The 24,962-nt window shown below is 52.0% G+C and overlaps 1 protein-coding gene across 1 annotated transcript in view; it reads right to left on the bottom strand.

Annotated features, from left to right (window-relative positions):
• The window catches only part of MYO18A (myosin XVIIIA), a 120,928-nt gene that overhangs the window by 45,303 nt on the left and 50,663 nt on the right, over positions 1-24,962 (bottom strand). The window contains 18 exon segments of the mRNA XM_049789422.1: positions 70-133; positions 822-892; positions 895-927; positions 1,861-1,934; positions 1,937-2,005; positions 2,186-2,222; positions 2,224-2,253; positions 2,255-2,338; positions 2,340-2,387; positions 2,389-2,397; positions 3,188-3,223; positions 3,225-3,251; positions 3,253-3,282; positions 3,284-3,369; positions 3,468-3,575; positions 3,719-3,749; positions 3,751-3,844; positions 6,602-6,744. Coding sequence (XP_049645379.1) covers positions 70-133; positions 822-892; positions 895-927; positions 1,861-1,934; positions 1,937-2,005; positions 2,186-2,222; positions 2,224-2,253; positions 2,255-2,338; positions 2,340-2,387; positions 2,389-2,397; positions 3,188-3,223; positions 3,225-3,251; positions 3,253-3,282; positions 3,284-3,369; positions 3,468-3,575; positions 3,719-3,749; positions 3,751-3,844; positions 6,602-6,744 — 1,074 coding nt within the window.

Genomic DNA, 24,962 nt, shown 5'->3' on the forward strand with positions numbered 1-24,962 from the left:
CACCCCAGGTAAGTCCAGGCTTCTGTACCCCAAGGCCCAGAGCTGCTGGCAGTCCTACAGGCCCCTCACCTTGGCCAGGGGTACAATTCCGAATACATTGTTCTCGGCCAGGTGGTTCAGGTGGAGCTCTGTCCTGCGGAACAAAGGCCATATCAGTACTAATGGTCCCCAAGTTTCCCCATACCCACCCGGGTTTCACTCTGCCTAGTACCCAACCCTGGCCCCACTACAGTCACCCCTCCTATCTCCCTGGGTAAGAGCAGCAATTCCCCAGGACAAACTACTAGGCAGGCCCACTGGGAGATGGGAATCAGCCTACAGGGACCAGCCGGGACATAGCTGCCCTTGCTTAGAAATAGAGCCAGGGAGAATGGCGGTGGCCTCCCCACTTGCTCTGTCTCACCCACCCTCCTCTCATCCCTCCTATGGTGGCAAAACAGGCAAATTTGAGGTGGTACCTAGGGAGAGTTGGGCCAGCCAAGGGCAGGGAGGGTAGGCACAGAGGAACGAAAACAGGTTCCAGCCAGTGCGTACTCAAGTGTCAACCTCAGCCCACGAGTGGCAGTGTGACTGCAGGGTCACTTGCATCATGGGTGTTCCCCTCTCCAAGGCCAATTCTGTGGGACTCGGGGAGTCCAGCTGGTCTCTGGTGGACACTCTGATGGACAGGCTAGGGGCCCTGCTCAGAGCCAGACCCAATGCCCAGGGCTGGTATTCCCTGGTGGGTGGGGCCTCACTGTGCCTGGCTCAGAGGAAGCCGCACAGCAAAATTCCGCCCGGACAGGGCTTTGGCGTGGATGTACCCATCTACCATATCTCACCTGAGGGCAGCATCCCCACAGGCGAAGCAGGGTAGTAGAAGACATTGAAACGTGGCCTCACCAGCTGGACGTCCGAACTACACGCTAGCTTCTCCAGAAGCATTGACTGCGGCACAGCACAGAGAGTAGGTATAGGGTGGGGAGGTGGGGGTTCTGTGCATGGTCCATACACATTCTGTCCCCAGGAGGAACCAGGCAAAGGAAGCAACTGTTTTTATCCCTCAAGGTTCATCCAGAGGCCGGAGACTGCCCCAAGTGCAAGTCAGAAACCAGAGTAGAAGCAGGGGTATCAGTCCAGCTTGAAGGGGCTACTCCAGTGCCCCACTGTTCTCCACCCCTCCACTGGAGAATAAGGACACTTGTTTTTGTTTTTTTGGTTTGGGGGTCACACCCAGCAGTGCTCTGGGGGCTACTTGTGGCTCTGTGTTTGGAGGTTGCTTCACACAGTGCTGGATACCATGTGGTGTCTTGTATAAAAACCTAGGACCTTAGGCCAGAGCGATAGCACAGAAGTGGGGCATTTGCCTTGCATGCAGATGACCCAGGACAGACCCCAGTTTGAACCCCGGTATCCATATGGTCTCCCAAACCTGCTAGAAGCAATTTCTGAGCACAAAGCCAAGAGCAACCCCAGAGCAACTGCCTAGTATGACCCCAAAAACAAAGCAAACAAAAAACCCAGAGTCTCCAGTAACAAAGAGTTATGCAGTCAGTGCTGAGGCCTCTCTCCAGCCCAGATGGGGCTGTCTGTAGCGAGACAATACACTGGCACCCTTCCTTCCCCAAACCCACTTTCCCCTGAGGGAAAGGGCCTGAAAGCAGTCCCCTCATACATGCCCCCAACAGGAAGAGCGGGATGAGAAGGGCGGGATGAGAAACCAAGTCATTCTCTACCCAGCGCAGAAAGATGAGGGGTCAGAGAGCAGAGCAGGCCAGCCCTTCAGGGCCACCATCTATTTTAGGGGCAGAATCTGAAGAAAAGAGCCATGGAGAGGGCCTGATTTTCTCAGGGCATCTCCTCTCCTCACTGTGTACTCACCTGAATGGAAGGCCGAGGCCAACCTGGCCCGCTTGGTCAAAGGTCCAGGGAGAGGATGTGGGAGAAGCGGGTGCATTGCTGTTCATGGCGCTGGGGCTGTTCCCGAAGGCTTCCAAGATCGTGGACAGAGCCTGCCACTTCTCCACTGCCAACACATGCCTACGTCAGCCAGGGTGCTGCCTCCCTCCTCTCCTGGGCCTAGCCCATAACCGCTCTCTCATACAGGACTATGGGCAACTGTGGGGCTTTGAAGGTGTAGAGAGGCCAGGGAGGAAAGGAGCCCACACCCGCCTCCGAGATTCCTCACCCGCTGTCCCTGCCTCACCAGAAAACACTTTGTTGGCACCGGCGATGGTTGCCAGGGTACTGCACCAGATGTTGGCAGCTGGTAGTGCTTTGCCGCTACCACTCCCACCAGGAGGACGATGGATTGGGTCTGGCGGCTCATCAACATGGTCCGGTAGGCGGTCTGGGCCACAAGCATAGATGTGGGGGGCCATGTCCTCCCGCCGACACCCCTTGAACATGGTGCATCACCTGGGACAGAGAGAGGGGAGAGTGTGGGGTGGACCACAGCCAGCCCTACCTCCATGCAGGCCTCCTCCAAATACAGGACTCCTACTGTCAGTTCCTCCCACACATGTAGTTCTTAGTCTACCTCATGCAGGCTTCCTCCATACACTGTCTTCCCTACACATGCAGTCCTCTACAGTGCTCACCTAAACATGTCAACCCACACAATCCTTCCACCACAATCCTCCCACAGCCTATCCCTGCATGCAGTTTCTCACCCACAGTTCCTCCCCTTAGGTTCTTCCCACATGCAGTCTCCCCCCTCAAGAATCCTCCCACATTCAGTACCTCCTCCACAGTCTTCCTCATAACACGTACCTCCTCACACACAATCATCGGCTATGTAATACTCCTCAATCTTCCCACACATGCAATTCTCCCTACACAGCAGTCCTCCAACCTCAATCCTCCTATCTTTCCTCATCAACCCTCCTCACAATGCACTTCATCTCACTCACAATCCTCCCCCGTGAAGTCCTCCCTGAAAAGTCTTCCCACTCACAGTCCTCCCCATAGAGTCCTTCCCTCACATGTCAATCCCACCCCCATGCATCTTTGTAGGCTCAACAGCTTCCAGGTAATGGATCTGAGGCTGAGGCCACTGTGTGGTACAGTCCTGCTAACCAGATCCTCACCTGTTAAGAGGAGAGGACTTGCTTCCAAGGTCACCTTGACGTGGGAACAAGAATCCCAGTGGGTGGTCAGGGGAAGAGGGCAGTAGACAGGAAGGTGGGAGGGGAGAGAGAGTCGCCACCTTTTCAGAGTACATAGCAGGGGCGCCCCGGGGGCTAGAGCACCAGCAGGCTGGGGCCAGCGTAGGGTGTGCAGCAGGCCAGCTCCACAGCGCTGGGCGCAGTGTGTGCAGGACACTGGACTCATTGAGGTAGACCAGCGAGGCCAGGTCTTCCAGGCGATCAACATGATTGGGGCATTTGCCTGCAAGAGAGGACCACCAACCAGCCCAAGCAATGGGTCCCTAGCCCTGCCCACTTACCAGGCGTAGCCTACCCAGCTCCTCTCCCTCTTTGTCTGACCTTCTCCACATCAATCTTCATCCACATCCAAGATGGCGCCATCATGGTCCAGCTTCACGCGCACCTTCCCCTCAGGCAGGCTGAGCTGCTCGGATTTGAGCTGGCAGGCTGCAGGACAGAAACGATGGTCAGACAGGGGCTGCCAATGTTTTGTTATTACCCTACAGGAGACCTTCCTGATCCTGCTTCCTCCCTGCTATCCCCTTTGTTACCACCCAGAGCCACTCTCTGCACCCAGTGTCCTCACGCACCCAGAGAGAAGCCATCCTTATGGATCAGCCACAACCTTCTCAGCCTCATGCCAGGCCTCATCTGCCGGCGATCTGCTCTTCCGTTTTTCACCGTAGCCAGGGACAGGGAAAAGAGACAGTGAGACCCTGTCCAGGAAAAGAGAACAAACTGGCAGTTATAAGGGGACAGGGAGGGGAAGTGCTTCTCAGGTGGCAGCCACACTGGTGACACTGAGCTGTCAGAGGAAGGAGGGCAGGATCCTGGTGGCTCTGAGGAGCCTGAGGACAAGGACACAGACTGAAACATGCCAGTATGGGATGTCTGAAAGGACAGGGGACAGAAGCGCTGTGCCCAGGCCTGTGGGATCTCTTGTCCAAACCCGTATCACTTGCCCTGGGCACTGCTGGTGACCTTCATTTGGCTTCTCACGCAGTCACAGGGCTCCTTCACCCCAAGGAAAAGGCCCTCATATAGCTGAAAGAAATGGCTGAGAATGGCCCTCACAGAGTGGAGAAAAATGTCTCCTGAGGCCTCGTGGCAGAAAAAGAACAGGTGAGTCTCAGGTGGAAGGCCCAATCTGCCTAACCACGGGAGGATGCTCTGGGCAGGGCTGTACCAGTCTCTCACATCTGTTCCAGGGCGCCTGACAAGGCAGGAGCAGAGTCATGTGGCATATGAAGGCCTTGCAAGTACATAAAGCAAGAAGGTCAGAGACTGAAGGAAGAAGGAAAGCACTGCTGGGTCAGACAGGCAAGTCACACAGATGGGTCTGGAGCCTTTGGGGCCCAACAGAATCAATTAGAATGAAGCCTCTCTGGCACTATTGGGGTTGATGCCAGAAGAGCTGAACCAGGTAGAAATGATGTCTGGGAAATGGGCAAACAGGAGGGGGTACTGGACAACCAAGATCCATCAAGCTCATACTATTGCATGAGTAACAGGACAGCATGATTGGGGGTTCCTGGGAGGGAAGTGACTGATTCCCAGAGGCATGGCACAGGCCTCAGGCTATTATATTGCCTGTTCCTGCCATCTCGGAGGTCGCTACTGTGAGGTACCATTAGCCACCTGACATCGTGGGTCAGGGTGCAGACATTGCTTTGTGATTCTGACCCCTGGTGGAGGGGCTGAGAAGGATAAGAAAACAGAATTGAAAAGAATGTTCTTTTGAGAGAGAGAAATCCGGGTTCTAGTCCCAAATTGAATTCCAGCTTCAACTACAACCCTTTGGGGCTGCAGTTCCCTGGGAAGCCAATGTGGACCTCTCATTCTGGGTCTGTGAAATTGCCTTTCAAATAGAAGGATCCCTGTGGGACAGCCCACACTTTAACTTGTTAAATGAAGCGAGAAAGGCTCATTTTTTTTACTTTAAAATTTTAACTTGAAAGAAGAAAGGTGACTGCCATAGAGGCAGGCTGAGGGGGGGTTGGGCGGGAGGGAAACTGGGGACATTAGTGGTGGGAAATAAACACTGACACCAGTGAAGGGATGAGTTTTGGAACATTGTATGACTGTAACTCAACCATCAATAATGTTGGGTATCTCAAGATGATTCAGTGTTTTAAAATTGTAGCTTTGGGGCCAGGGAGATGGCTCAGAGGTCTGAAATGCATGTGGGGAGTTCCAGACATAATCCCAGTCCTATATATTTCCCCAGCACCACTGGGAGTTACCCTCTGAACACTAAATCAGGACTAGTCACAGAAGGTATGGCCTCAAAACAAATAAAAGGTTAATTTTATAAAACCAAGTTCTCTGTTCTTCGAGGCTGCAGAGATAACACAAAGGTTAAAACACTTGCCTAGCATCCACTGCATCCACTGCAACCCTTATAGGTTTAAATCTATAACACCCACATGGTCCTCTAAAATCCACCAGGAATGCTCCAAGCACAGTCAGATGTAGTCCCTGAGCACTGCTGAGTATAGATTCAAATCCAAACCAAACCAAATTCCTTATTTCTTTTATTTCCTCTTGGCAGGCTGGAGTTGGGAGAAGCTCTCACCCAACAGTGCTCAGGGGTTATGCCTGACTATGTGCTCAGTCATCATTCCTGGCAGGGCTCAGGCACAATATGAGGTGCCAGGGATGGGTTGGTCTCATGCAAGGCAAGCACCCAACCCCTTATACTATCTGGCTGACTCCAAATTCCTTACTTTTCAAATCATGGGAGAGAGACAAGTTCTTTGTAAATTAAGAGACCATGCAGGGGCCAGAGTGATGGCATAAGCAGTAGGGCGTTTGCCTTGCACACACCAACCCAGTACAGACTTGGGTTCGATCCCTGGCATCCCATATGATCCCCTAAGCCAGGAGCGGTTTCCGAGTCCAGAGTCAGGAGTAACCCTTAAGTGTCACCGGATGTGACCCAAAAACATTTGAGAGAGAGAGAGAGGAGAGAGAGAGAGAGAGAGAGGGGAGAGAGAAAGAGGGGAAGAGAGGGGGGGGAGAGGGGGAGAGAGAGAGGGGGAGAGAGGGAGAGAGAGAGAGAGAGAGAGAGAGAGAGAGAGAGAGAGAGAGAGAGAGAGAGAGAGAGAGAGAGAGATGAGAGAGAGAGAGAGAGAGAGAGAGAGAGAGAGAGAGCACTGAAAACCCAAATCCTTTACAACTAATTTCAAAGACGAAGCTCCCACTTTGGCCAGCAGGTGGAGACAGAGAATGTCACAGCTTCAGGGATGTCGGGACCACTTAGTTTTTGCATCTTTCTGGCTCACGGTGAGCAGGACCAAAACACCCAACAGTGTCCAGGCCCTGAGACTCCTTGGCTAAGAGCCATGTAACAAAACGACCAACACACAGCAGTGATAGTTGAGACACTCCCCAAGAGCCAGACATAGAGCTGTTCCATCTCAAACTGCAGACACTGCCTGCCAGGGTGGGAGCCAGCAGGAAGGGGGCCTTACACTCCAGCATGAGGCCGAGCACAGACACCAGCCCAGGTACAGGTCAGGGGAGGCATATGGTCATCGGAGGAAGCAGAGGGCTCTTGAGGGGGACAGGCAGACCCTACCTGGCTGTGGACAGGAGAGGTGGCCTCAGGGTCCAGCTGTCAGCAGAGAGCAAAGGAGAGAAAGAAAAAGAGGGGTGAAGACAGTGAGAGTACTAGCAGCCACCCTTTAGTAAGTACCCTAGTGTTTTGGGGATAGAAGAGCTTAGTGTCAGGACCAGCTGGCAAGGCAGGTGGATTCTGCCCTGTTAAGGGGAGACCAAGCAGGAGAGGCTACATTTGGTAAGGAGACCTTCCTTCTTTCCAGACCCCTCAGAAGTGACTCCATGTCAACATCTGCTGATGACCACCCAGTGCTTCCTGAGTTAAACCCACCACCACCCCCATTCATGTGTATACCAGGCCAGATCACCTAGCCATACCACAAGCATGAATCACCTAATAGCCTTTATCTTCACCCCAGCTTCGCTCCCCTAGAATCACCAAAAACTCTGGCCAAGCCATTGGCCCCTTCATTTCTGAGTAACCAGCGTAAAGTTGTCCCTTGCCTCCAAAATACTCCATGAGTGCCCTCTCCCATGCCAAGAGCTGCCTGTTGAGACAGGATCTCTGATCACCATGTAGTATGATATCAATAGCAGCCCAAAATCTAGGACCCCCCCCTTATCAAGCCCACACCACAGTTTGCTCACCATAGGCAGGTCGCTAACCCTCAGCAAGTAGGCCCACCTTCCAACTACCCATATCCAAAAAAGTCATGGACACTATGCCAGCCCTGACCCCTCCCTGGTGAATACTTAGACCTTTCTGGAGAGGAAAGGTTAGTCGGGTCTCTTCCCTGGCTTGATGGGAAATAGGCAGGGAATCTCCCTACCTTGCCTAGTTCTGGAAAGTCAAAGTCTCAAAAATGGGAGTGTCACCTCCTTGCCTCACCATCCACCAGGCCCTGGGGTCAGGGCAGGAAAGTGGGAGACTGGCTGATTCGCAGACCCTGCCTATGAGCTCCCTCAAGATTAGACTCCTCAGGGCCTGGAGAGATAGCACAGCGGCATTTGCCTTGCGAGCAGCCGATCCAGGACCAAAGGTAGTTGTTCGAATCCCAGTGTCCCATATGGTCCCCCGTGCCTGCCAGGAGCTATTTCTGAGCAGACAGCCAGGAGTAACCCCTGAGCAATGCCGGGTGTGACCCAAAAAACAAAAACAAAAACAAAAACAAAACAAAAAAAAAGATTAGACTCCTCAGAGCCTCTGTTGTTGCTCAAGGCGGAGCCACGTGAAGGTGCACAGATGGCAATGGTCATTCACAAACTCTCCCATTCACACACTCAAACTTTCCCCCTACAAACTTGTTCACACACGCAAACTCTGACATCCACACATTCTCTCACACACACTCAATGTTACATTCAGGTCATAAATATGTACACTCTGGGCGGAGAGATAGCCTGGAGGTAAGGCGTCTGCCTTCCAAGCAGAAGGTCCCCTGTGCCTGCCAGGAATGATTTCTGAGCATAGAGCCAGGAGAAACCCAAGCGCTGCCGGGTGTGACCCAAAAAAACAAACAAACAAAATAAATATGTACATTTATATACAAAACTAATATTCATACACATTCCCTCAAACTCAGTCTTAAACATACAGTCAGGATGTACACACATATACTCGCACACCAACGCTCAAATTCACACACATATTCAATTTTCTTTTTGTTTGTTTTTGGGTCACACCTGGTGGTGCTCAGGGTTACTCCTGGCTCTGCACTTAGAAATCGCTCCTGGCAGACACGGGGGGGGGGGGGGGACCAAATGGGGTGCCGGGATTCGAACTACCATCCATTCTGAATTAGCAGCGTTCAAGGCAAATGCCCTACTGCTGTGCTAGCTCTCCGGCTTCCATATTCAAATTTTGTCTTACAAAGACTCACAAACTCTCTCACACACTCAGTCACACACTCCCACATAGATGCGGTCTATACAACTACACAGGACATATATACACTCGTGTGTAAGTTCACTCACACTGACTTGCACACATTCAGACACTCAGAACACACTCAGGATAGGCTCAGAAGCACCAGTGAGAAGAAACATTACAGAAGCTGTGAAGATCCTCTCAAGTCGCTGGTGGGCCTCCTCGGCAGGGCTCAGCTGAACCTCAGGGGCGGCAGCTTCTGCCTGGAGGTTAAATGACTATTAGTCCTGGGCCAGGGAGGGGCAGGGACACACCATGCCAAGCAGCTAGCCTGGGGAGCCCTGGGGCAGGGCATAAGTAGCAAGGGTCAGGGTACAAGCCAGGTTCCTACTTGGTTTTTACTTTATGTGAGAAGAAAGGCACCAGTGCCCATGGGCGAGTATGCTCTCCACAAGGTTCTGGCTCCTGCCCTAGGCACAGGTATCAGGTGGCCTGCCTTCTGGTCTGGCAGGGTCTCGCCATCACCTTAACCCCAAGCAACAGAGGAACTGGGAGTGGAGGCTGGGCAGCAAGTGCAGGAATGAGCACACTTTTTTCAGTTTCTTCTTTTCAGTTTCAGTTTCTTCTCAGAGACTGATACTTCCCCTCGGGTCCTGTCCATTGCACCAAAATACCAGTCAACTCCTGCTTGCTGGATGCCATCACTTTCCTATGCTGAGGCCATAATGAGAGGTGGGGAAACAACAGCCTGCACTGAGTTCTGCCAAGATCAGGAAGAACAGAAGGAGGATGGGATGGAGAGATAGTGGTAAGGCATTTGCCATGCATAGAGTCAAACCAGGTTTGATTCTTGGCACCCCATATGGTCCTCTGACCCCCAACAGGGGCAACTCCTGAGTGCAGAGCCAGGAGCAAGCCCTGAATATCACTGGGTATGACCCCAAACAAACAAAAAACAGAAGTGTGAACAGAGGTTGGGTCTGAGAGATTTAGAATTCTGGGGTGAGTTTCTAGGGCTAAAGAGGACAGGATAGGTAGGTCTGTACTATGTACACACACCCCCACCCTGTCTCCTGCCTCTTTCCTTCCAGTCAGGGAAAGCAGAAACAGAGAGAAGCCAGCAGGCCTTAGATGATCTCCATGCAGGAGGCCTTGTAGTGAACTGTCCCCCTGGACAGCAGAGTGGGCATCACCTCTGCAGAAAGACATGTGTGGCCTTGGGCCACAGGGTGCCAGAGGTTGCTGGCCTTGGCCTATGGGCACTGTGTCATCAGACAAGGCCCCAATCTCAAATAGAGTTTCAGCCCTCCCTGGCCCCTGCTCCTCAAAGTCCAGAGAGAGTGTCCCCAGGGAAGGCCTTGATGGCCTCATTCTCCCGAGCCTCACTTGGATCTTCCAGCTGCCAAGCACCATCAGGTGGGGCTAGCCATGCGGTACTCTCCCAGCCAGGGTCCTAACTTCATTTAGGTCACACAGAGACTTTACTCACTCGTCCTCCCAGAACCCCCAGACCACAACTTGGTGGCAAAAATCTGACTCTTCATCTTGGCCTTCATGGGAGAGGAACATGGCCTAAGTGTGGTTTTAGGGTCACCTGCTTGCTTAAACTAGACTCATGAGATACTCTAAAACACAAGAATCACTCATTTCTCCAACATACCCCAGGCCAGACTTTAGAGATGATACTGGAAACAGGGGGCTGGTCAAGGTAAGGCCTGGCTGAGAGTGCCATAAGATGGGGCACCGGATGTCAGGAAAGAGTCTTTGTCCCATGCTTGAGGATCTGCCTAAGACCTGAATCCTGAACCTCCGGCACCTCCAGCTGACTTGTGTGTAACTGGGTGGACCAGGAGCTAACTCCCCACACAGTGCCCAAGAGAGGGGCTGAATGATAGAAACAGCAGGTAGGACACTTGCCTTGCATGTGTCTGACTCAAGCATGACCCCCAATATTCCTGAGTCGAGAGTGATCCCTGAGCATAGAGCCTGGAGTAAGCCCTGACCATCGCTGAGTATGGCCCAAAAACCAAAGTAAAGATCAGAAAAGAGTTCCTACGAGGCGCGCTGCATGCTGGTTAGTGGGTCCCTCCCACAACTGCTGCTCATGTCCAGTGGTCTGAGGCCATTCAAAGGGAAGTGTGCAAGCTCATGGCCACCACGAAGCCATGCCGGAACAAGCAGGGGTGGGAAGCACAAGGGGGTTTAGTGCCACACACCAGTACCTCCTTTTGCCCATCTGCGACAGGTGACTCTGCCTGCGGAACTCCAGGGAGCTTCGCCTCTGGGCCAGGGGAGTCTGGGGCCACTGGCTCTCCTGGGGGTACGGGGGAGCCCTGCTTCTCAAGGCAGGCAGACTTGGCTGGGGAGCCTGGTTTCCCCAAGGCGGTGGGCGACTGACTGCAGGGCTTCTCCCCCTTTCCAGGAGACTGCCTGCCCTCTGGGCTTGTGCTCCTTGCCCCGACCCCCGAGCCATTCAGGCTCCGAAGGCCCACGGAGAGCTCATCCTTGGCTGCCTCCTTCTTGGCTTCAGACTTGGCTTTAGGGCGGCGCAGGGGGAGGCGGCGGTGGTGGAGGGGATGCGGGGGGTGGCCTTTTCTCCTTTCTTGCCTCGAGTGGGGTGCACAGGGGACTTGACCCCTCTACTTGGAGGCTCCTTGGGGATGTGCAGGCTCCTCAGTAGGCAGGTACTTTGCTCACCACCTTCCTCACTAGCGCTGGCCACCTTCTTCCGGGACAGGCCCTGGGCCTCCTCACCAGGGGCCTGATGCAGGGGCAGCCCCTAGCCCGTTCATAGCCAGGCCTTGGCGCAGGGTCTCTGGCTCTGTCTAGAGTCTCTGAGGGCTCCGGTGCTGGTGCAGGAGACTGAGGGGGCTGGCCACTGCCGTCCTTAGAGCCATTCTCGGGCTACAGTCACACAAACACAGGAGGAATGAGCAGGGGACCCCTGGGCACCTACCCTCCCTGGGCAGAGAAAGTCACAAAGTGATCCCCCAGAACACACACACTCACACAGCAGAACACACTCAGCACCAAAGGCCACCCATCAACAGGGCCGCTGACACCCCTGCATGTGCTTCCCTCTCCCACATAGCACAGCCCCCCCAGCTCTAGAGTGCCTGGAGGTGCCAGGAGGTTTCCATCCGGGCATCAGGTATCTGGGCAATTCAATGGGGTCCCCCTCTTCATAGAACAGAAAGAAAGCAACACCCCAAGGCTACCCCTGCCATGGAGGCCAAAACCCCAGCTTTCCTGCCTGTTGGGTTCATGCTCCCAGCTTTCTGTCATCAGCTTTCTGGGCGATCAACCCCAAAGTCTTCCTACCCCGTCCTAGGGGTAAATCTACAGAGAGGGAGCCATCTTAGTTCCCACAGAGACCTTCTCCTACCTCTCCTCTGCTCTACCTCCGCTGGCTCCAAGCCAGGGCTCTTTGCTCCTGCCAATCTTTCAAGGGCTGAGACCTTGGCTCAGCAAGTTGTAGATGAAAATTAAGAGGAGGAGAAGAAGTCGAGTCACCATAGCTCAACTCAGTCCTAGACCCACACACAGATTCGCCTGGGCATCCAGGAGCCAACGGGAGTGACTAGCACACTGCAGGGATACATGCCTGGCGCCACAACCCTTCCCCATCCACTGTGGGGCTCTCAGGCTGGCTTATAGAAGGGCAATTTCCTGCAAGGTCAACCATAGCAACTGGGGGAGCAGGGCCAACCTAAGGATCTGTACTAGGCAGGCAAAACCACTCAGAATTTGTGGTTGAGGTCTCATTCCCAGAACCTTGGGTTCTAGAATATATAGGGCTCTGTGTGAGTCTGACTGCCCCCCCTTTTTTTGAGGGGCTACAAGGAGAGGCCCACAGAGTGGAGGAATCTCTGGCTGCTGTGGGAAGAAAAGGGGTTGTCCCCTTTGAGCAACATGGCCATCAGGCCTCTGTCACAGGCCCCACCTCTTACAGTTCAGGAGCACTTAACAGGGCACCGCCTGTTGGGCCCATTCAGATTGGGCCATAGTGATAGTACGGGAGGGTAAAGTGCTTGTGATGCAAGTGGCTGACCCAGGTTTGATCCCTGAAGCGCCTTATGGTTACTTAAGCCCATCCAGGAGAGATCACTGAGCACAGAAACAGAAATAAGCCCTAAACATGGCTAGGTGTGGCTCCCCAAAAAAAAACAAAATGAAAGAATGTTGAAGGTGTCATCCTCGATGGTACTGCAGAGTTGGCTGGCGGCCTAGGGTTGTCCTCTCTCCTGTAGACCACCCATTGAAGATGATGACAATGATGCTGCTGCTAATGTTGATCACCAACTCTCAGACATTTGTGCAGCATTTATAGACCAGGCAAGTCTGACTTTGTCACATGTCATTTTCATTAAGAAAAAGAAAATGGACTATTTCTTCTTTCTCTCTCTCTCTCCCTTCCTCCCTCTCTCTTCCTTCCTCCCTCCCTCTCTCCTCTCTTCTCCCCTTCTCTCTCTTCCCGCCTTCTCTGACTCCTCTCTTTCTCTTCATCCTCTCTCCTCAATCCCTCAATCTTCCCCCACCTTTTCTGTTTTCTTAAAAAAAAAAAAAAAAGAAAGAAAAAGGAAATAGTGGGGCTGGAGAGATAACACAAAGGGGTAGGGTTGTTTGCCTTGCAGGCAGCTGACCCGGGTTTCAATCCCCAGCATCCCATATGGTCCCCCAAGACTGCCAGAAGAGATTTCTTTCCTTCCTTTTCTTTTCTTTTCTCTTCTCGCTTTCTCCCTTCCTCCTCCCTCCCTCCTCACCACCCCTCCCTCCCTTCCCTCCCTCCCTTCTTTCCTTGTTTTTGGGCCACACCAGGCATTGCTCAGGGGTTACTCCTGGCTGTCTGCTCAGAAATAGCTCCTGGCAGGCACAGGGGGACCATATGGGACACCGGGGATTCGAACCAACCAACTTTTTTTCCTGGATCGGCTGCTTGCAAGGCAAACGCCGCTGTGCTATCTCTCCGGGCCCTCTTTCTTTTCTTTTCTTTTCTTTTCTTTTCTTTTCTTTTCTTTTCTCTTTTCTTTTTTCTTTTCTTTTCTTTCTTTCTTTCTTCCTCTTCTCTCTCTCTCTCCCTTCCTTCCTCCTTCCTTCCTTCCTCCTTCCTTCCTATCCTTCCTTTCTTTCTTCCTTCCTTCCTTCCTCCTTCCTTCCTTCCTCCTTCTTTCTTTCTTTCTTTCTTTCTTTCTTTCTTTCTTTCTTTCTTTCTTTCTTTCTTTCTTTCTTTCTTCTTTCTTTCTCTCTTCTTCTCTCTTTCTTCTCTCTTCTTTCTTTCTTTCTTTCTTTCTTTCATTCTTTCTTATTCTTTCTTCTTTCTTTCTTTCTTTCTTCTCTCTTTCTCTCTCTCCTCTCTTTCTTCTTTCTTTCTTTCTTTTCTTTATTTCTTTCTTACTTTCTTTCTTTCTTTCTTTCTTTCTTTCTTTCTTTCTTCTCTCTTCTCTTCTCTCTCTCTCTCTCTCTCTCTCTCTTCTCTCTTCTCTCTCTCTCTCCGTCCGTCCCTCCCTCCCTCCCTCCCTCCTTCCTTCCTTCCTCTCTCTTTCTTTCTTTCAGGAGCAATTTCTGAGGGCAGAGCCAGGAATAATCCCTGAACACCAATAGGTGTGGCGAAGAGAAGGGAAGGGGAGGGGAGTGGAGAGAAAAGGAGAGGAGAGGGGAGGGGAGGGGAGGGGGAGGGGAGGGGGAGGGGAAGGAAGGAAGGGAAGGAAGGAAGGAAGGAAGGAAGGAAGGAAGGAAGGAAGGAAGGAAGGAAGGAAGGAAGGAAGGAAGGAAGGGAAGGAAGGAAGGAAGGAAGGAAAAGCAAGAGAGAAAGAAATTGAAAAAAGGAAAAGAAAAGGTGGGCCAAAAAAGTTGTACAGCAGTTAGGGTGTTTTGCCTTACATGCAGCTAACCCAAGTTCAATCCCCAGCATCTCATATGGCCCCTTGAGCCCAACCAGGAGTGATCCCTGAGTGCAGAGCCATGAGTAAGCCTAGTGTACTGATGGGTGTGGCCCCTACCACAGGGATAATGAGATAGTGCTAAGTGTTAGGTCGAAGCCCAGCAAATGCAAGAAGTGTGGGTACCACATCCTCACTCATGTACCTATATGGCTGGGCCTGGTATTGCTGGTCATGGGCCCTGCACTCTCTGGCACTGCTGGGGAGCCTCACCCCAGAAGAAAAATTGACATTAGTCAGGGACTGCTCAAATATTTCATCTAAACTCAGAGGTTAAGCACAGGAGCATTTGCCACCCATATCATCTCGGAGCCAAGAATGACCCTCGAGTGCAAAGTAAACCCTGAGCATCCATGAGTATGGCCCAAAAACAAAAATTAAAAAAAAAAAAAAGTCACAGGCTGACTGGGCAAGACTGCTTAAAGATTAGGAAGAAGCCAAATACCTGGGAGATCAACTCTTCATCTGGACAACGCATACCTATACCCAGTGCTACCCCAGGGCCTGGGCACTTGTGGCCTGGGCCAGCAGCCACTGTCCTGATTATGAATTGTCTCCTCTTGCTTGCCTTCAGTGTAGCTTTATTCAGCCTCTCTGTGCCCAGGCAGATTAGTTTGGAGGCGGCAGTACGAGGGGCCATGGACGACTGCTGCTTGCCTCTGGGTCACCCCCACACAGCAGCTGATGGGGTTTGGGGGATCGACGGCAGCAGCTGCTGTGACGTTGCTCCCCACCTCGCCTGGTATCACCCAGAGAAGGGCTGAATCCCACAGTGCAGTGTCTTTGGTGTTCCTTGGCCTGTATTTGCCCATTGAGCTTCTCCTGTACCAAAGCTTTTAGGAAATCAGAATTTAGAGTTCCTACCTGAGGGAGGGGGAAGGGAAAGAAGGCTTAAAAAGATGGGGGGGCTTAGAGAAGGAGCTTCAAAGTGGCTATATCCTGTCTCCTTCACATATATGCCCTACCCCTGCCACCAATGAAACTGAAATTCTTTTTCTTTGGTTTCATCACCCAGATAGGAATGGGTGTGCTGTTGTGTACCCCTCTACTATAGGACTGCCTCACCCCACTAGTCTCTGACTCCCAACCAGATGTGCACATACATACACACACACACACACACACACACACACACACACACACACACACACAGAGTTTGGAGAAGCACTTACAGCCCCTTCCTCCTTGCCAGGAGGGCCAGGCTTCTGTGGAATTTTGTCCTCCTCTTTAACCTGAGGAAGCAGATGAAGAAAACATGGGCAGGTCAGCACTGGGAGACCCAACCCCGAAAACATCCATGGGCCTGGTTATCCCGAGGCAACAGAGCTCCTGAGTATTTATGTGCAGGAGGGCTGGGCTACGAGCTGGGGTAGGCTGTGGTGTAGTGAAAACTGTCTAGTGATAACTTTGAGAAATAGTCTGGCAGGGTGGGGTGGCCAAGTTCCCTTGTCCCACTGACAAGACTGGGTCCATATGGATTGTCCAAAGAGGTTTGCTTCTGAGAAGGAACCTATGGCCTTGCTTACAGGGTGGAGAGCAAGATCCAGCTGATTCAGTTCATGCCAAGCTACCTAAGTCATTGTCAACTCAGGGGAAAGGTCTGGGCAAGACTCCCCTGACCTCATGACTGAGAGATTGGTCCTGGAGTGAGGGTGGATGGGCCAGAAAAACTCAATAGCAGGGAGATGGGGACAGCCCTGGGACCTCTGAGATTTCTCCCTGAACTGGACAGAGTAGAGCCCTTCCCAACCCATAAGGGGAGACAGATTTCTCCCAGTCTCAAAGCCACAAAACTGCCAGCGTATAGCTGAGGGAGGAAACCAAGGGGCTGGGCAGGGAAGAAGCAGACGTGGCAAAGTTCTGGCTGAGGACCAGAGGACAGAAGGGAGGGGTGGTGGGGTAGTTGGGATATAGCAGATACTGTCCTGTATCTGGGAAACCTGCTTCTATTCCATCAGAGACTGGATTTTGGAGAGACACAGAGGGGCCGGCCTCTAGTGTGGGAATGCTAGTCCCCTGCCCCCCTCATTAAACTCTCTGACTCCCAAAGTGAGGGTGTGGGTAGCCGTACAGAAGCTAGGCCCCAACATGGTGTTTTTTCCCCCTATTGCTTAGGACAATGGGAGGGAGGCCAGCCTAAGACTACCTCATCCCATCCTTAGCTCTACAGCCGTATCTCCACCAGAGCAGGAGCGCAGGAAGTAATCCTTTGGTTCTCTTGAAAAAGATCCTTAGAAACTTTCCCAGGACCATTTTAATCATCCACTTGGTGTGGTATGTGTGTGTGAGGGGACGCTCTCTTTTGTACCCAGGGTCCAGGCAAGTTGGAAGCCTTAATTAGCAGAGCCTGTGGTGCCAGCCAGCTCGCTGGCTACTTCAGTTCTAAGGCCATATCTTGCCCATGAAGCTGTTTCCAATGGGCGTAGGCTTCAAAGCTAGTTCACAGTGCCGTGGACAAAGAAAATAGCGATTATTCACCAGAGTGGACTCTACGACATAGACATAAGGATTGGAGCACAGAGAATGGAGAGTGAAAGAGGCTGGAGAGTGAAAGTAAAGGAGGAATATGGGTCTGTGCCTGCTGCCTCCCACCAAGGCCCATTATTCACACCACCCCTGCCCTGGCACACCATGCATTAGCCCCCAGGGCACACGGGTTAGAGGACAGCTGGTGCTCACACACCACATGAAAACACTCATCATCACTCAGTGCAGTTAGTTTAAGCTCACCAGTGGCCCAGATGCCAACCCTGCTCCGGGTCCTTCCCTCCAGGGGTTCAAACTTGGGACCCCAAGCATCTCAGTCAAGTGATGTAGCATTAGGGGGAAGCACTGGCTGCCCTCCTCTAAGTCTGGGACACTAGGCCGGGGCTCTGAGCTCAGCTCTGGATTTAGACTCAGGCTGACTCACGGTCCCCTCCCCCTGTCAAGGTTGCTCTGCTCATCCGAGGTCACCGCCCAGCTGGGGACCTTGCGCAGAGCAAAGGCACGCCCAGGTCTGCAGCCTGAATCACTCTGGACCTAGGCAGCCAATTGGCCTGGCTCCCTATTCTTGGTTCCTTCGCTCTGCCCCACAATGCCTAGACTCATTTTCAGAGGTCTCAGGGCCAAAGCCAATCCCAGCAGCCCATCTACTACAGACTCATTCACAGGGGTGAACCAGGAGGGGCAGCCCAGCTTGGCAAAGGGGGTGCTCAAGGGGAGCATGTCAGTGCAGGGGTCCATCAAGTTACAGAAGTAGGTTTGCCAGGCCCCCCTCCAAGTATACGCTTGTGCCCCAACCCATCTCTAGTTTGTTCCCACAGCTCTCTAATTCGCAAGCCAGTTTCATGCCAAGCACACTGGAAAAGCGTCAAGATTCTGAAGTGCAACTTTCCTTTTGCTCCCAGAAGGCGAACCTTGATGAAAAGGCCATGGCACCAAGATCAGTCAGCACCAGGGCTCAAAGGGGAGGGGCCAGTCTCTCAGGGACTCTGGGTCTTCCTATAGGCCAGGACCTGCTGGAACCAATACTGTGGGCACAGGGAAAGGAGGAGTTAAGGAGAAAAATATTAGTGGAAAGAGAAGGCAAGGTGGGCACTGAAGGATGCACTTCCACCCTCAAAGCTGTGTGTCCGCCAAAAATCCACTTGACCTCTATGGGGCTCTATAGAATGAGTATAGATTAGAGCTGTATAAATTTCTTATGCTCATGACCCCTTTCACTTGGAAAATATTTACATGTCCTTGGGGTACATAGAATAGGTATATACATCAAACTTGTACAGAAAATAAATCTTTATTTTACAACCAATTTTTGTGATCTCCCCCATATGTTTCCCCATGACTCCATATATGGGATTGCAGTCCACAGTTTAGGAAGCTAGATATTTTACACTTTATTTGGAGAAGGTAGAAATGGATAAGGTGGGGGGACAAGTGATAGCATAGCAAAAGGGCATTTGCCTTGCATGAGGCTGACCCAGGACACACCCAGATTCAATCTCTGGCATCCCATATGGTCCCTCGAGCCAGCAGGGAGCCATTTCTGAGCATAGAGCCAGGAGTAACCCCCGAGCACTGCTAGGTGTGTCCCAAAACAAAAAAAACAAATAAAAAAAAGTGGAAAGGGGGTATTGAGGTTTGGGCCACACCCAGCAGTGCTCAGGGGCTATTCCTGGCTCTGTGCTCAGGAGTATTCCTTGGTAGCACCAAATATGGAATTGAGGATTCAAACCAGTATTGACACCACATAAGGCTGGCACTCACCTCCTATATTCTTTTTTTTTTTTTTTTTTTTTTTTTTGGTTTTTGGGCCACACCCCGCGGTGCTCAGGGGTTACTCCTGGCTATCTGCTCAGAAATAGCTCCTGGCAGGCACGGGGGACCATATGGGGCACCAGGATTCGAACCAACCACCTTAGGTCCTGAATTGGCTGCTTGCAAGGCAAACACCGCTGTGCTATCTCTCCTGGCCCCTATATTGTCTCTTCAACCCTGTATTTAACTTTTCAAAATATTTTGAGGGGTTGAAGTGATAGCACAATGGTAGGGCATTTGCCTTGCATGGGGCCGACCCTGGACAGACCTTGGTTCGATTCCTGGTATCCCATATGGTCCCCTGAGCCTGCCAGGAGTGATTTCTAAATGCTAGGAGTAACTCCTGAATGCCACCAGGTGGGGCCCAAAAACCAAAAACAAACAAACAAAAAAAACCACAAAGAAAAAAATACTAAAAAAAATTTTTTTTTTGGAGGTGTCTCCCAAAAGCTGCTCAGGAGGGTCAGGGGACCTTTCCTAGTGATTCTCAGTTGCTTTTTCCAAGGATGCAATGGTGCTGGGAGTGAGGGGGGTAGGGATTGCCTATACTGTCTAGTGTTGCCCAGGATCCTCCACGGTTACACACAGTAGGCTCAGGGGACCATCTGGGATGCCATATGATTGAACCACAGATTGAACCAGGGTTGGCCACATACAAGACAAGCACCTTAGTCCCTGTACTATGTCTCTAGCCTCCAGGAGCTAGGGCCTACATTATGGTTAATCTTGCAACTTTTGTACGAGTAAACTCCAGTACCGGAGCAATAGTACAGTGTGTAGGGCGTTTGCCTGGCATGCGGCTGATCTGGGTTCAGTCTCCAACATCCCAGATGGTCCCAAACCTGCCAGGAGTGAGTACAAAGCCAAGAGTAATGTTTGAACATCGCCGGGTGTGACCACAAAAAAAAAATTAAAATGCTGAAACACCCTGGAACCCTTAGGGGATCCAAACCTTTATTTAATTCAGGGCTATGACCTGGGAGAAATTATGAGAACTGACCTACACCTCCCTTCAACAGGTTTGTTCCCCACCCCCACATACAACATACACTACCTGCTCAAGGCAAAGAGGAAGAGAGTAAAGTATGAGTCAGAAACCAGAGAAGGTGTTCTTGGAAACATCTCCACCCCCCCCAGGCTTTACCTCTAGCCGAGAAGAAACTTCATTTAAAAAATCTGGGCTGGGGCCCGGAGAGATAGCACAGCAGCGTTTGCCTTGCAAGCAGCCGATCCAGGACCAAAGGTGGTTGGTTCGAATCCCTGTGTCCCATATGGTCCCTCGTGCCTGCCAGGAGCTATTTCTGAGCAGACAGCCAGGAATAACCCCTGAGCGCTGCCGGGTGTGACCCAAAAACCAAAAAAAAAAAAAAAAAGGAAATAAAAAATCTGGGCTGGAGAGATAAGTCCAGGGGTTGAGACATTTGCAATGCACTTGGCCGATCCTTATTCTATGCCCAACACAGCATATGCAGCACATATGGCATACGGTTCCCCAAGCACCACCAGGAGTGATCCCTGAGGGGTAGAGTCAGGAGTAATTTCTGACTACAGCCAAGTGTTACCCAAAGCAGGGGTGGGGGAGCAATAGCTCAGAGGATTGGGCATTTGCCTTCATGAAGCTGAACAGCCGAGCAGGTTAGATCCCCAGCATCCATATGGTCCCTGAGCCTGCTAGGAGTGATTTCTGAGCATAGAGCCTGAAGTAACCCCTGAGTGTAACTGGATGTGGCCTCAAAACAAACAAACAAACAAACAAAAATGAGGACTGGGGATAAGGCTCAAAGGTTGTTAAAGTATGCCTTGCATGCATAAGGCCTCAAGTTTGATCATCAGTATGAATATCACTGGCCCTCTGAACATCACACATTCCCTGGTCAGAAAATTTAAATTTAGATAACATTTAAAAGCAACAAAGAGAAGCCAGAGAGATGGCATGGAGGTAAAGCGTTTGCTTTGCATGCAGAAGGACAGTGGTTCGAATCCCAGCATCCCATATGGTCCCCCGAGCCTGCCAGGAGCGATTTCTGAGCGTAGAGCCTGGAGTAACCCCTGAGCGCTGCCGGTGTGACCCCCCCAAAAAAGCAACCAAAAAAAATAAAAGCAACAAAGAAAGCCCACATGGCCATGCAAAGACATTTATAGATGCACTCCACACAAAACACCCCCCTCCCCACCGTTGGAAGTACCTCCTTCCCCTACAGTTAGGGAGGTTTAGGCAAACTGTGCCATTACCTAGAAAGGCTTAAGGGTGCCATTGAAACTAACAAATATGTGGACGGTGTAAACATATGGAAAATTCCCTGTTAAGTTCTATCAATTAAAAACCCTAGGCTTAATAGTGTGCAAACAGAGAACATAATAACCTTGCAAATTGTGTGAATTAGATGCAACAGAGCCACTTGGTATTTATTTGGTTATGTATTTGTTACTTACAGCTTATTTTTATTGTAAAGATGGCTAAGTAGTCAATAAAAAAGAAAAAGCTGAGGAGATAACGGCTAAAAGCATTTGTTCTCAAAGAGGAGAAATCTAAGAAAATGTGCCGAGGGACTCATCTGAGCTCACCCTCAGAAAGGCGGAGGGGCGAGCTGAAGAAGCTTGAAGAAGGGAAAGGGGATTCAGAGGTCTCCAGGGGAGCCTTCTATCCATCAGGCAGCCCCTCATGGACTCCCAGACTACACAAATGCATCAGGCCCAAAACCCTGCTAGCCATGAGTCCAGGGCAGCAGGTACCCCGAGAGTGTCAGAGGATAGTCTCCCAGTCTGTGGCCAAGGCAGCCAAGCAGCCTTTCCCCTGACAATGCCTCACACATACTTACATACTCACACAAGCATATACTCACACACACGTGCAATACACACGCTCACACAGACATATACACACATTCACACACATCCACTCATTAACACAATTACACATTCACACACTCAAGCAACACACTCACACATTCACGCTTATACTCTGAGTGTCTGGTTCAGAGAAGTCTGTCATCCTCTCTAGTCACTTGTTCTGGGCTCAGGGGCTCCCAGGTGACTCTCCTCCATCCCACCCTGTACTAACTTATCTAAGACAGGTAAAGAAGGGAGAAATAACAGGAATAATGGTATTAACAGTTCCTTTTTTGGGGGACCATATGGGATGCCGGGATTTGAACCACCATCTCTCTGCATGCAAGGCAAACGCCCTACCTCCATGCTATCTCTCTGGCCCCTTAACAGTTCATTTTTTATCAACAATAACTGAATGTCAAGAGCTGCACTGGAACCTTTAGTGAAGTATCTGATTTATACTGTACAGCAGCCCTCATGGATAGATACTTAGATGAATTCTATCAGCAAGTTACTGATAGGGGGCTCAGAAATGGGGCCCAGAGCAATAGCACAATGGGTAGGGCATTTGCCCTGCATGTGACCAACCTGGGTTTTATCCCTGGTATCCCATATGGTCCCCCAAGCCTGCCAGGAGTGCTGAGTGCTGCCAGATGTGGCCCAAAAACCAAAACAAACAAAAAGAAGTGACCTGCTTGTGGACTCAGAGCCGCAAATGGCAGTGGGCTGTACAATCACACCTCTGAAAATATTTCCATATACTACAACCTCCAAAAGTGAATGGGGCAGGGGAACATGGCCCTGCCCAGCTCGGTCAATTTCCCTGCTGCCCATCGCAACACCCCAGCCACAAACAGCTTGGGCAGAAGCAGGAGTTTCAGAGAGGACCTGCCCCTCCACCCTGACCTGAATACAGCTTCCACAGTGCTGCTGGGGAGTTCTGCAGGGAGGAGCAGAGTAGATGCTGCCAGCCAGGCTAGGAGAGGAAGAAGGGATTGGCGGGGGCAGGGGGCCCCTCCAGTCCAGAGTGAGCCTCCCCAGAGGGGGACAGACAGCAGCCAAGACCCGCCAGGCCATGCAGACGGAAGCAGGTGCTCTGGCACAGCTTCCGTACTGCCCTGCCCAAGGGGCCTGGGCCTGCTTCCTCCTCCAGCGGCCAGGCCAGACGGCCAGAGGCCCCTTCTCTGGGGACATGCATAGCCCCACACAGGGCACTTTGTCACTTCATATGTGGCTTCCAGGAAGTGATTCCAGGAAGCACTCACCCACCCCCTAGTGCACCCTGGTGCCTGGTTTATGGCTGGGGTGGGGCAGGTGCTGGGCACTGAGCTGCACATCTCTGGCTCCTGTAGCCTCCACCCTGCTGGCCCGAGCCTGCTGCCAACTGCTGACACCACTGAAAACCTACCCTCGGTGGCTGGTGGCAGGGCGTGGTGACGTGCACGGGAGGAGTTTTGTCTGTCCTCACTGGCTTTTTCAGGACCTGCTCCTGCCGACCTACTGATCTCTGAGAACATGTGGGGCTTCCCCAAGAGAACACCTGGCCCTGCAGTCACAGAGCACTGGAGTGTGGGTAGAGGACTCAGGAGGTAGCCTTGGGGTGTGTGGAAGGCAGGATCCCTGACACCTGTCTTGTTTAGCTCTCTGGCACAAACAGAGCAAGAGGGCCCAGGCCCAGGTTGGCCATGGCCCTACACAGGTCACCAGCTTTCTGAAGGCCCAGGAGAGGTTGGGGCCCAGCTGTGGTAGGGAAGAGTGTTGGGAGGAACGAAGACCTCAAAAACACTCGTGGTCTGTGGGGAGGGCGTGTCGTGTCAGGGACTGCAAGTGGCTGTGGCAGTCCAGGGCACTGACATTCAGATGTGGTATTTCCCCCTTCCAAAGCTGGCAGGAGGGCTTCTAAGCAGGGCTGCCAGGGGCTGGGTCACTCCCTCTCCCCAGGAGGTTCAGAAAGGAGGTACCCAAACAACTCCTCCTCTTCCTCCCCATCTACTCCAGCCACATCTGGGGAAATCCCCAAAGGCCCCTCCTTTCCTACATGCGGAAACACCACAAGAAGCTGAGCCATTTCCGGGGTGGGGGTCAGAGGGACACTCACCAGCATGGCCTGGCCCGGAGCAGCCCTAGAGCAAGGAGCCTCCTGGCGATGCTGCTGCTCCGTTAGCAGCTCAAAATAGCAAAATAGCGCTGCTCAGGCCCCGCCCCGGGCCCGCCCGCGCCCCGGGCCCGCCCACCGCGGAGCTGCCCAACCCGGCTGCGGGACTGGGCAGGCCTGCGGGTGGCAGGTGTGCCCGGAGCCAGGACCCAGGCATTCGGACAGGGTTAGTGTACAGCACAGGGCGGGTGGAACTTGCTACTGACACACGCCCAGGCTCTGACAGCTGAGCTGATAGGGTCCCTAAAAATAGCAGAGGAATTTCAGACCTGCAGCCCCAAACCCCAGAGGCCAGGAGCAAGACAAGAACATGTGCAAACACACTGAACACACACATCCCCGCAAGCAGGAACATCCCACCATAGTATGGTGCTTTCGAAAACATGATGGGGGCTCACACGGTCATTTGATCACCATGCCAGAGGTCCCTACAGCCACTAAAGTACCATTCAAGACAACCCAAGGAAGCCAACAGTATCCACGCACTCAATCCAGGAGTGTGACAGGAGGGGATAGACAAAAGATCAGCCCCCAGCTAGCTGGAGGGACATGCAAGGATCAATGTCACTGTATGAACAGTGCAGGTCGCAAAGGCTTACAGGAGGGAGCAGGGTGGTGTCAATGCCTTGGCTCTGCACATAGATGAAGTAGGTGTCTGGCCAGAAAGCGGCAGATGTCCAGCAAAGGGCTTCTGGGGAGACACGCTGGCCACCTCTTCAGTCTGTATCCCTATGGCCAGACTGAGGGAAATGGAATCTGGGAGGCAGGTGGGTAGGAGTCTTAAAGACAAGTTTGTTGAGGGGCCAGAGACATATTACACAGCATGTAGAGCATTTACCTTGCCAATAGTTGACCCAGGTTCAAACCTCAGCATCCTACATCCTATATGTTTCCCGAGCACCACCAGCAATGGTTCCTGAGTGCCGAATTAGGAGTTAACCCAGAGTATTGCCAGATGTGCTGCTCCAAATAAATAAATTAAGTCAACAAATGCCCTAATATAGGGGTCCCCCGTCACAAGCATGGGTCTGTGGGTGAATCAATGATTTAGCTGTGAACTAGGATCAGTGAGTTGTTTCTCTCACCTGTAAAATGACTGATATGCCTTCGCTCACTAACAGGACTCATTCTAGATTAGTGAAATCTCAGGAAAAAGACCTTGGTTTTCCCACTTTGTTTCCCAG

This window comes from Suncus etruscus, chromosome 1 (genome assembly GCF_024139225.1).
Source record: "Suncus etruscus isolate mSunEtr1 chromosome 1, mSunEtr1.pri.cur, whole genome shotgun sequence".
NCBI classification, from domain to species: Eukaryota; Metazoa; Chordata; class Mammalia; order Eulipotyphla; family Soricidae; genus Suncus; species Suncus etruscus.